General features: G+C 47.6%; 1 protein-coding gene across 2 annotated transcripts in view; it reads right to left on the bottom strand.

Moving 5' to 3' along the window:
* ASTN1 (astrotactin 1) overlaps nucleotides 1-12,425 on the bottom strand; it is a 364,520-nt gene that overhangs the window by 120,344 nt on the left and 231,751 nt on the right. For both annotated transcript variants that reach the window (XM_083157262.1, XM_083157261.1), the window contains 4 exons: nucleotides 4,991-5,098; nucleotides 4,616-4,768; nucleotides 827-994; nucleotides 652-736 (listed from right to left, as the gene is read on the bottom strand). In XM_083157262.1, coding sequence (XP_083013388.1) covers nucleotides 652-736; nucleotides 827-994; nucleotides 4,616-4,768; nucleotides 4,991-5,098 — 514 coding nt within the window. The remainder of the gene's footprint in view (nucleotides 1-651; nucleotides 737-826; nucleotides 995-4,615; nucleotides 4,769-4,990; nucleotides 5,099-12,425) is intronic.

The raw sequence follows: 12,425 nt of genomic DNA, 5'->3' as shown, positions 1-12,425 counted from the left end.
CTGCTCTATGAAATGGTTCCGATCTATGTGGAAGAATAAAGCTGGCCATACATTACAACGACCTACATATGACCTTATAGCATGCAGGTTGTAAGTGCGAGCGAATGTTATGTAAGAGCACATATGCTCTGCTTAAGACCGCAAGCAAAGCCGATGGATCATACGTGTAACACACATGAGTCTATTCTCAACCCCTCTACAGGAGACACCATTTCAAAAAGTGAAGCGTGTCTGGTGGGGTATCTTGATGATAGTGGCTAGGTTGACAAGCAATAGATTGACACATATTGTTGACATGCACTATGTCGACATTGACAAAATGTTGACACAAGCAAAAGGAGAGCAAAGCGCCATGCAAGGGTATGTGCTACAGTAGCTGGCGGTCCATGTCGATAGATGTCAACACTGACACAATAACCGAATGTTGGCCCGTTTCATGTATCTACTTTTTTTCCTGTTGACCTTTAGTCAATCGTCGATATTGTCCATGTCAACCCTGTGCCTGTTGACCATTTGGTGTCGACCTAAAGACTGTCCACCTAGACACTGTTGACCCTTTGATGCACACCTCTCCGCCTGCTCTCATGCGACAAACATGATTGGGGGCTGCCATATTTGTATTGTAATAATGTATGCAGCTCTTGCACTTACCCCTGGTTGGTTCCCCACTCGTTACGTATACAGAGGTGTTTGTGCACCGGATCCCTCATGTAACCCTCGTGGCATAAACAGTCCCCTGGAAGTAGAAAGAGGAGTTCTGTGAAAGACTGTAATAATATATGTGTATTATGCAGCGGGTACTTATAGTCACTCGGGTAAATATTACCTGTATCCGGGTCACATAAATGCTCGCAAGGATCCAGAATCCTTTTTGCACAAAGATCCAGTGCCCAGGGCCCACTAGAGTTCATCTGTGAGAAGAGGATCACCTGGGCAGGATTCAGCCAATCGCTGGCATCTAGCTGGCTACCCTCCAACAGGATGAAGCGGCTTCCTATATGTAAGGAGAAAGCCAGTGACAGTTATTGGAAACATTAGTGGAACTCAGCAATTAATAACATGACACTACCCTTCCCCGTCTCTGCTTTCCAGCACTGTGACATACTCTATACAGCAGCTCTGATGTCATAATCGTCTTGTGGGTGGTTCGAATCCAGGACCGGCGCTACCCACTCAGCAGCTCCTGCAAAGCAGGGAGGCGCCATGCTGAAAAGGCGCTGTCTCCCTCCCTGCTCTGCTAAAGCTGCCTCAGCCCTCACTGTCACTGCCTTCTGCATGCCGCCCGCAGCGCCTGTCTGACAGCGGGCAGCAGTATGGAGAGACTGAGCAGTTCCCTGCACCGCGCACACACTGTCCTCCTCCTACGACCTGCCCCCTCTTCCTCACGGACACTTGCGCTGAGGCATGTAGCGCTGTCTGTGAATGCCTGGATGATATGTCATGTCCGGATCCGCCCCCTACCCATTGCTCCCTGGGCCTGTCAGCTGTCAATCAAATGACGAACAGGCAGCAGCACCGCCTCCCCTTCCTTCCCTCTTCTCAGTGTGCTGTGCCAGTGCCACTGCCAGTCCTTAACACTCCGCCCCCTCTATCTCCTCTCCTCTTCTTTCATCTCCTCCTTCTCTCCCCTCCTTTCCCCCTCAGTCACGAGTGCTGCACATACTTTTTGTACTGCTTTCGGATCGCATCGCACACACATTGCATGCATGCCGTGCGATGCGGTCTAGCCCATAACATTTACGATTCTCGCAGCGTGTATGGGCACCTTTGGTGCCTGCAACATTTTGCGGACACAGCGCTGAGATGGTGTATGCATACATGTACATGCACCCGAGATCCTCCATAGGATCGCATGTTGCATACACTCCCACAATCGGGCTGCAGCTTGTTGCAATGGCAATGTGATAGGGCGCAAAATGTATGTTTTGCAGGAGGGCGCCGGACACCCTAGCACCGGCCCTGTTCTGAAGATTATAGGACAGTGCTTACATGCAACTACAGCCCCGAATAGCAAGCAGGTAAATGCCGCCCCGTCAAATGCAGGCCCCCTAAACGGATCCCGGCACTATCATGCTAGCGGATGTATACGCTTACACATCCGCTCGCATGCGGCCGTACAGAGGAAAATTCATTCTATGGTCACTCCCCATCTAAATATTTTCCTCCCTTCCTAAAAGTAAGTCTATACTTACTTTTGTCCTGGACGGTGATGGGCAAAATAGGGTCAGGCGCTGATGTCATGCCCCAAGCAGGCATGGACACGCCTGTTCGCAGGTGACCACCCAGCATTTCCATGGGCGCACTCACCATTTTTGTGGGCAAGCTTATAAAATGCTAGGCGGACCCCAGCGACCACCCCCTGTCTGCCTCATTGAGCGAGTGCCCCGGGGGGTTGCTCATGCGCATATTTGCGTAATAGCATGGGCAAACCCCCACCATCGGCTGGGGGAGCGAATTCGGACCACACTGAGAAGGTCTGAGTCGCCCCCTATGGGTAGTTTCCAAAGGTGTAAATTATTGCACTAAGCAGCTAAAAAGAGGGTGAATGCGCCTTTTTGGAAACTAATGTAAAGTTTTGGCATCAGTGCTACATATTTCTGTTATCGGTTATTTATATAGCGCACACATATTCTGCTGCACATTACTGAGGGTATTTTGTCACTTACATCAGCCTCTGCTGCTATATTTTGTTAGAAGCCAATTATCATACTATCAGGGACGAATTTAATTGACAGGCCGCCCACAGGCACAATATTGTACCCCCCTCCTCCAGTACCTGCTGATGTATAGCTGTCACAGTCCCAGGTCTGGAAGAGGCGCCCTGTCCTCTCCTCCTCCCCAGTGCTGGAGTGGAGATGTCACTGCTGCCACTTCAGCTGGTGCTGGGATATGGAGCAGCAGGGCCCCCCTTGCACGTTTCGCGGACCCTAGTGGAAAATCCAGCCCTGATCATACTGTAGCAAAGGGCTGGCCAACCTCTATCACTTCAAAGGCAATTTACCTTTAACAAGCCAGGAGACCCATTGAAAGACCACCTGCCCATCCCACCTTTTGGCACCACTGAGCACCACTGAGCAGGAGCACATCGCTGTGGAGATCCGGCTGAGATGCAAGTGAGTCCAAGTCACCTGTGGTCATTCAAAGGATTCGAGATTGAAAAATGCTCATTCCCGGGATTCCCAGAGTCCCACGATTGGCCTCACTAATAACAAAAAAACGCCACGCCTCCCCTCTGACCACATCACGCTGTACAGAGCCACACAGCCAGAGACGGGAGCAGCCGGGCAGCAACTGAGTCGGTGCACAGATGCTGCCTGGCATTAATCATGAAATCCCAGGATTAGAGTTTCCAATCCCGGTATTCAAATCCCGGCAATTTTAGGGCCAAATCCCGGGATCCCGCGACAGGCCACCCTAGCTCTGACCATGGCACAGTTGATAAAAATTGCAAGAGACATACAGATGGAGCCGGGCTCTTCTTTGCAGGGGATGGCGATGGCGACGCCATCCGCCATCCCCCGCCACCCGCCATTTGTATTTGCGAAATCTCGTGCGCACGCGTCCCCACCGCCTCCCCGCACCCCCCCCCCCTAACCAGAGGTGGAAATCAGCCTCTATCAGGCAGTCAGCAAGCTCATTAGGAAACGGTTCTGCAGAACCGATAATGCATTAGGTATCGGTTCTGCAGAACCGGTGCGAACCGGCTGAATCCCACCAATGCCCCTAACCCTGTCCGTCTCCCTGAAGCGGAGACGGACAGGGTCCCGTTGCCCCGACGCACGGACACTGAGACGCGCGTCTCAGTCAGATGGCGAGCCGGGCTGCTGGCGGATCGCCAGCGGTGACGTTCTGGCAATTCGCCAGCAAAGATGAGCCCGGCCCCATCTGTATTCATAGCAGACTAGTTATAAACTGTAATGCAGGCCTTCTACGTACAGCACCATGGCATACAGATCAAGCCCCTCTCTGCTTTGCGAGGGCTGGCGATAGAATCACCAGCCCTTGTCAGCCGCCAGGCCCCACCATCCGGCAAGAGGGGGGGCGCCCGCACACAAGACGCTCGAGTGTCACATTCCGACTGAGCTCCCTGCTGCTGTCCGCCGCCTCCCCGTCGACGTTCGTTGGTCCCCACCTCCTCCCTCCACCCCCCTTAACCCTACCCTGAAGCGGAGATGGGCAGGGTTTCTGCCGCCCAGGCGCCGCGTGACTGGGACGCGCATGCGTGTGAGACACTCGCACGTCCCAGTCTGATGGAGACCCTCTCAGCCAGCGCTCGCCAGTGGGGACATTCTGGCGGGCGCTGGGAATGAATGAGAGGGGCTCCATCCGTATGTCGTTGCTATATAAAGAGGAAACAGGAAATCTGTAGCCCGCATCACTTTGTACTAATGCTACATACTTGAAGTCCAGAAATACTGTTAGTAGAAGCACTGAGTAAACCTTTAATGCTGGTACAACAAAGGTGAGTCCGAGAACAGAATCCAGACTTATAAGGCACCTTTGGATGAGTGTGAGGGTCAGGCAGGCATGCTGAATGTACAGCTATACATAATTTCACCAAAACCACACTGTTACCATTCAATGGGCCAATCCTTCCCGTAGGATATATACTGACCATCAGCAATGAGATGTTCCGGCACATGAAGAGTAATCCTCACGATCAAGGGGCAGCTGATATGGGATGAACACACCAAACCAATAACACAGCTGGTTATACTGAGGAGCGTCAGAGTCATCTTGTTGACGGGGCTTCGAGGAGAGCCTACTGCTGTAAATATCAAACGCAGCAGTATGAAAATGTAAGCAAATTCTACAAGTGGCCAATATCAATGAGTAAGTTACAGATCACTATAATAAATATATGTAATGCTTATAAAGTTACTAGATCACACACATATAAGGCAATATCTCAAATAAAGAGCGCCTATCTATCTAAGTGCTACACACAAGCCTTTGTCAATCTCCAACCGCAGATAACTGATTCACTGACCTCGGCTGCGTCTCCGGCTGCGAGAAGGATCGGTATAGAAGGTCAGCTGAGTTTCGCTATCCATTTCTCCGCCGCAGTCGGCTTCAGGGTTGAGGAAGGCCGAGCCAGCTGTAAGATACAAGCCAGTGTCTTTTGATAAGCATGATTAAAATAGGATTCACAGGGAGAGAGAGAGTGTAAGATCAATGCAATAATCTAATGAAATAAACTCTCACAAACATATTCCACAGCTTGAGGGTCCAGTAAAAAATAGCGAAACGACAAATTCCAAAGCCCCTGGCTGTTCAGAGATTAAAAGAAGCACAAAAGAATATGTCAAGAAATCTTATGTAGCTGGTAGCATTTATCTCTTCATTTTGTGTCTGGTATTGAATCTAATTTCCTAAACAATAGATAGAGATGCTTTTGCAGGATGACCTGCGGCTAGTGGAAGATAGCCATTGGCTACCTGTTGGTATGTTAAAATGGCAAAACATTGTCTTATTAGCACATCACAATTTTTCATCTTAATTACATATAATTCAAGGACAAAAGAAGGACGAGTGCAAGAGCCAGGAAACTTATTTGCAAGACAAAGCCATCTAAAAACATGCATTCTTCTAGTACAGGGATGAGGTTGAACTACACCATGGGGTGTATTCTGGTTCATTTGCGAATTTGCATCCTTGCGAGTGAACCAGATCCCGCCTTGTGAATGGAGGGACGCCGGCCTACCATTCGCAAGGCACGTACGTTCGCGGTGGCTGCAAATGGATGTTTTACATAAACATCCATTTGCAGCCTGCAGGGTAACACCCACATCATTCGATGGTCGCCGAATGTGCACACATATCTAAGGCTAGATCTGCGTACACATTCGGAGGGAAGTGGGCGGGCAGCTGACATCAGGTGATGTCAGCTGCCCGCCCCCGCACCTGCGTCATTGGCCCATTAGCATGAGAACGCCCAGCATTCTCATAGGAACGCCCATAAAACACTGGGCGTTCCCATATGTTAATGGGCCGCACCACCGTCTTCCCTGCCCCCCCCGCCCTCCTTTCACAAGGATAATTGCGTGCACCCAGCCAACAGTTTGTTTGTTGCATTGCATGTGTAATGCGAAAATATCGGCCCCGTGACAACGCACACGGTCATGCGAACGGACCAGAATAAGGTCCCATGCCCTGCTACAGTTTTGCTATTTGGTCATGCTATAACGGTTGCAGGGCATGCTGGGATGTGTAGTTCAGGAAAGAGCTGAAAGGGCCGAAGGTTTCCCATCCCTGTTCTACTATAACATCAAATATGGGAGGATACTATAAATTTAGGTTGCTGAATGGATAAAGGTGTAATGACATAGGGATCATAGTAACATTGTTATTTTATATTGGTATCCCGGCCAACAATCTATATGTCCACACCACATGGTCATCAGGCATTAGGTTGACAGATGGAAGGTACAGTAGACAGGTTCATAAGATCAACATAATGTTTTGACCAGTGTCATGTTGACCTTCTGTGTCTGTCAACTTTAATCACTGTTGACCTATCATATGTCAACATTACCCATCGACCCAACCTGGTTGTCTACTATAGATCCACAGGTTGCCTGAAATACATGAACTGTTGGTAGATCTTGAGGACAGGTTTGGCCACCCCTGTTCTATACCATAATCTTGGTGGCCTATTTATTTTGTGGATAAAAGTGGTATGTCCAATTCTTAACTTCTAATAATTTATCTTTAACTCTAAATATCTCTAATATTTAGCACTGCAGGGACTGCTCTGTCCCTGGCTACAGTGGCTGCCGGCTCCAGGCTGCGGTTATGGTATGAGTTTTTGACAGTCGGGATTCTGACGGTGATTTCTCCAACATCAGAATCCCGACTGTCAGGTGTCGGACAGGGGTTGAGTGCATTCAAGCCCCTTGCGGGCCCACACTGCGGGCTTAGTGGCAAGCTGCGATTGCCACCCGTTCTATTCCCATGAGGGATAATAGCCCATGTAAGTCGATATTACGACTGTCGGGTTCCTGACATTCGGGATTCCAATGTTGGAGAAATGACCGTTGGAATCCTGATCGTCGGTGAGTAATCCGCCCCCCCCCAGGCTGCTCAGGGAGATCTTGATACGAGTACGATCTTGTGCAATGAGAAACAGCAAATGAACACTTCAGGCTCTGCACATTGGCAAATGAGCGTCAAGCTTCCTGCTTCTTGCCTTGCTAAAGCTGGAATTTTAGAACATAAGGGTAGATGTATGAAGCAGTGATAAGGCAGAAATGATACTGTGCCTGGTACTTTATCACCGGCCAATCAGCCTATCTATTCTTTTTTAAACCAAGCCTATAACTTAACAGTCAGGAGCTGATTGGCCGGTGATAAAGTACCATGCACTTTACAACTTCTCCTCCCTTATCACTGCTTCATACATCTACCCCATAGATCACAATATCTTTGTGAATGACATCCCCACCTTTTATGGTTTGTAGACAAAAAGTTGCACACCTCTAGCTACAATACTTTTACGGAAAATGGGAAGAATTTTTGAAAATAAACCATAAGCACTAAGGAAACACAGAGGAGTATCTTATGAGAGAATGGAGAAGGGCAGAGAATTGAGGCGCGTAATGGTGGCGTTGTATAGTAGGGTAGTTACATGATCGGAGGCGATGAATTGGAAAGAGAGCAGTTAAAAAAAAAAGACAATGAGAACATTGCATTAATGAAAGCACAAAATTATGCGCAGGGCACTGGTTGTGAAGTGATTTAGTAATGGTCTGAGTTTAGTAATGTTTTTCAGCTGGACATGACAGAATTTAATTAGATTTTTAATATGACCACTAATTTGCCAGGATATCAGGCAATTCCAAGACACTAAACAGCGGGAGCTGGGTGAACTTTGGAGTGGTCAATTGCTATCGAGAATTCTCTGATAAAGATGGCGGGAATATGATTTATTCCGTTTTGGCTGCATTTAATTTGAGACAATTGGAAGACATCCAGGAAGAGATGGATTTAAGGCAATTTGCAATAAAATTAGGAGATATGATGCAAATGGAAATATACATTAATGTACCATCAGCATATAGATGGTGATTTAAACGGTAAGAGTTGATTAGTTTGCCTACGGATTATATGGAAAAGTGGAGGGGGCCAAGGACGGAACCTTGATATATTCATAAACGTAGGAGTCATTAACGTAAGGGAGAGAATGATATTGATGTAAGGACAGCGCAGGAAAACCAGTCAAGAATAATGTCACGGATAATGCACAATACACAAAAAATACAAAAATATCCAACAATGTATTTTATTACTATATGATATAAAATGGCTTCCAATATACTGTATTCAATACATCTTAAAGGACTTCTCCACTTTTAGATCACACTTTAATGTAGCAATTAGGTGGGTTTCTTCCTCTGGGATCTAAGCTTGTACTTGAAACTGAATTAATATCAAGGCAGACGCTGAAGTCTATAACTCGGTAGAGCACATTTGATCTTTAACAATTTAACTGATAAGATCAAAAGCGTTATAACCCAGCCTTCTCTGGAGGTGCTGGGCAGAATGGCTTCGAGCTACAGGTAACAGCAGGGGTCAAAAAGTGGTCAACCCCTACAACTGCTGTCTTGTCATATACAGTATATGAAACAATAAGCCAGCAGATCCAGTATGTGTGTGTGTGTGTCATAAAGCATTGGTAAGGAAGGCTGATAGTACTCAATAGCCCTGAGAAAGCAGTCTACGACTTAACATGTCCGTTTGAGGTAGACATCTGATAGATTTATGCTACCTGATTGGAAAATGACAGTTCTATGGTCTATTTGTAGAACCATGCTATGAAACGGAACAATCCACCGAGGACGCCACAGTCTGCATACGGGCTATGGGCACATTTCCACTTTAAAAGATCTCCTAAGAGAGAGCTACTGGATTGATCGGAGGGATAGCTTGCAGTCGTTTTGTCCCACCTACAGTATATTCCGTTAAGCATTTACCCTGCATTGACCCAAGTAGATCATGTAAATAACCCAGAGGTAGATCTGGTGTCAACGAGAAATCCAGTTTCCTCAGTTCACGGCACCAGTTAAAAGCCAAGGTCAATGCAGGAAAAAGTAGAACGAAGGTAAATAGACTGAAGTAAGTGCTTGTACAATGAAGCGGCGATGTAGTCATGGACAAGCCAGTCCGGTACGCGGGCTACAGTGACCAAAGTAGCGAAGCAATAACACAGGTATCCCAATAATTAGCCTAGAGCAGGCATGTCCAAACTATGGCCCTCCAGATGTGGTGAAACTACAAGCCCCATCATGCCTTGCCATAGTTTTGCTATTAGGGAATACTAAACTTTGGCAAGGCATGCTGGGATGTGTATTTTCACAACAGCTGAAGGGCCATAGTTTGGACATGATTGGCCTAGAGGCACTGGAAGCTGCTGGGTGTTATTCTGATAAGCCAATAATTACAAACAGGGTAAACTAAAGGACTAATTAGAAATCCCCAGGGCAATAGTATTAAACTTTGAGAAAGTGACCTCAGTGTAACCAGTGGTGTATTGTCAATTACAATCGCTGTCCCATCTCGACAATGTGCTAGTGTGTCATTACTAATGGTCAGATTGGAGGCTCTATGAGAGGTGTTACATTGTCTACATCACCAGACACATAATATACTGTATGTGATAATGATATAATGGTGTGGAAATGTGTTTCTTCAATTATAACAAAGCTATTACATATAATTGGAAAATCATTGTCCACCATTATCACCTTATGTTACAAAGATTACTCTTCCTTATGTTTCTAAACTGTGAGGATTATTTACTAAAATGGGAGTTCTATAGACTATGGGATGTTGCTCATAGCAACCAATCAGAATCTGCTTAATTTTTTAGCACACATTCCCTTGCGTTTGGCCGTGCAGCATTTACCTGTTGGCTAGGCTGCGAACATAGGCAGCCTAGTCAACAGGTCTGAATCAGGCACAGAATCTGATTGGCTGACCAAAGCAACATCCCATCTTTAACAACTTCGGTGGTATGCCCGGAAATATTCCGGGCTCAGCTGCGCTGCCGCAGCAAGCTGTCCCTGAAAATTTCTGGGCATACCACCAGTAGGTAGGCGTACGCCGGTGGTGCCTCTAGCTGTGCACCGCTGGTGCACCACCTTTAGCGGCACCCTCCCATTGCCCCCCCCTCCTGTTGCTCCTCCCCTGACCTCTGCGCTGTAGCAATCGTATGCCAAAGCTCTCCTGCCGCTGCTCCCGCCTCCATTCGCACTGCATCAGCAGTCCCCGCGAGCCGTCCCAAACCTCCCCGAGCGTGGACTGCCAGAGTAGTTTTGTGTTGAATGTCAACTCCCAAGTTAATGTGACAACAATTTATGATATTAAAGTTTTGTTGACAAAATCAGAGATTCATTGCATGTTGTATTATGTACTTATATGTCGGATCCTTCACTAGCCCGGTGGCAGATTCAGAAGAGAATGAGGGGGTAATCAAGGCAATTCCACCCCCACCCAGGCAATGCACCTTTCCTGCCCACTACCGCTGTGGAGTGCACTAGCAGCGCAGGAGTGCACTGGAGTGCAGCACATCAGGGTAGGGAGACAGCAGAGAGTGCAACCCAGCAGCTTCCCTGGACCTTCCCCAGCTCAGCACCCAGCTGCATGGTTGCCCATCTTGAATCCACCACTGTATAATTTGATTCACTAGTTTATCATTGCTTGCTATGCAGGACTTTCCCCATCATCATCATCATCATCATCATCATCATCTCTGTCCCTTTTACACATCCCTGTGTTCCCATTTCTCATCTTTGTCTCCCACCCCGTGTCTATCTCTTTCATCTCTGTCCCTCCCACCCCCTTTCTCATGCCTCATTGCAGACTCTCTTATTCCCCTGGCTCCCTCTATTACACCTCTATGTTCCCATGGCTATCCTGTGGTGCAAGGCGCTGTTGGAAGTGGGGATGTAGGGGGATGCTGTTAGGTCAGGACTGCCCCCGCCCTGGTGTCACCCGCAACCATAACCAACGTTGCTGATATGAGAGATGTGCAAAATATGTGCTAAAAATGCCAGTGCCGCTCACAGCGACTATTCTTTTTTATTTTGGGGGGGGGGGGGGGCAATATTTAATTAAACTATAAATAACTGGCTGCTGTTTTTGTACTTTTTTATAGATAAGAGAACATCGCTGAGAGCGACGCTGGCATTTTTGGAGGATATTTTGAGGATCTCTCACAGCAATGTTGCCACTCAAAGGTTTAAGGAAAGACAGTATGAAGCGCTACATTCCATGGGGAATGCCCCTTGTCAGGCGTGACAATCACAGTTAAACAATACATAAAACTTAACAACATAGTGAAATATGTTTGTTGTGCTAAAGTGAAATAAATTCTTTAAAACAAGACATTTTTAAACCACTGGCAGGAAAATAAAAGCACGCATAATGAACAATTAAAAACTTTTGCTACAAAGCCCTGAAATAAAACTGGCTAATAAGTGAATCTGCAAACCTCACACACGGTGAGCAGTGCTGAGTGCTCGCTGTCACAGCTCGCACGATCAGTATTCAACTGACCCCCTGCACACGCCGTTTCCACCTCGCTGGGTTTTTACAGCGAGGTGGAAACGGTGTGTGCGGCCGCCAAAACAGCGAGGCTCCCGGCCAGTGGTGTAGCTAGGTGCCACGGTTCCCAGAGCAAGGGCATGTTTCCCCCCCCCCTCGATTTGTAGTAGGCGGGGGTCTTGTGCGGCAAAAAGGGGGGATGGCCTAACATTATACCACACACTGTAATGCCCATTGCACATTTTTGTGAACTTTGTAATACCCATTACACATAAAGCCACATGCCGTAATGCCAATTACACTTAAGGCCACACATGATGTCCATTACATACTATATAACAAACCGTAATGCCCATTACATACTATATAACAGACCGTAATGCCCATTGCACATTTGTCAAATAAGTGCCACTTATCTACATGCTCATTGCTAGAAACTTCATGCTCTATGCCAGAGGCTTCATGCTCGATGCGAAGGGGCTTCATGCTCATTGCCAAGGGGGACTGACCTTGCTTGTTGCTTAGGGGACTGACCTTGCTCGTTGCCAAGCCCGCTCCCCCGCCCGCCCACCTCCCCACTCCCTGCTGTGCCTCCCTGAGCCAGAGCTCAAGTCTCCCACTGGACCACTAGCCAATAGGCGCTCGCAGTCCAGCAGCCAATGCTGCTTCTGTTTGGCTGCTGGACCGCAAGCACGGACACCACAGGCTGCTCCCCCTGTATAAATACAATAACAGGACCCCACAGGCTGCTCCCCCTGTATAATAACAACACGACCCCACAGCTCAGTCTGTGCTGATATTCCCAGATATTCAAATACTGGATTATAATATTGCAATTACGATTCATCAGACCCCATCTTTTAGGATCTTTCTCAGCAAGA

The sequence above is a fragment of the Crinia signifera genome, chromosome 8 (genome assembly GCF_055691185.1).
Source record: "Crinia signifera chromosome 8, ASM5569118v1, whole genome shotgun sequence".
Taxonomy (NCBI): Eukaryota; Metazoa; Chordata; class Amphibia; order Anura; family Myobatrachidae; genus Crinia; species Crinia signifera.
This window is presented reverse-complemented; position numbering and strand designations above follow the sequence as displayed.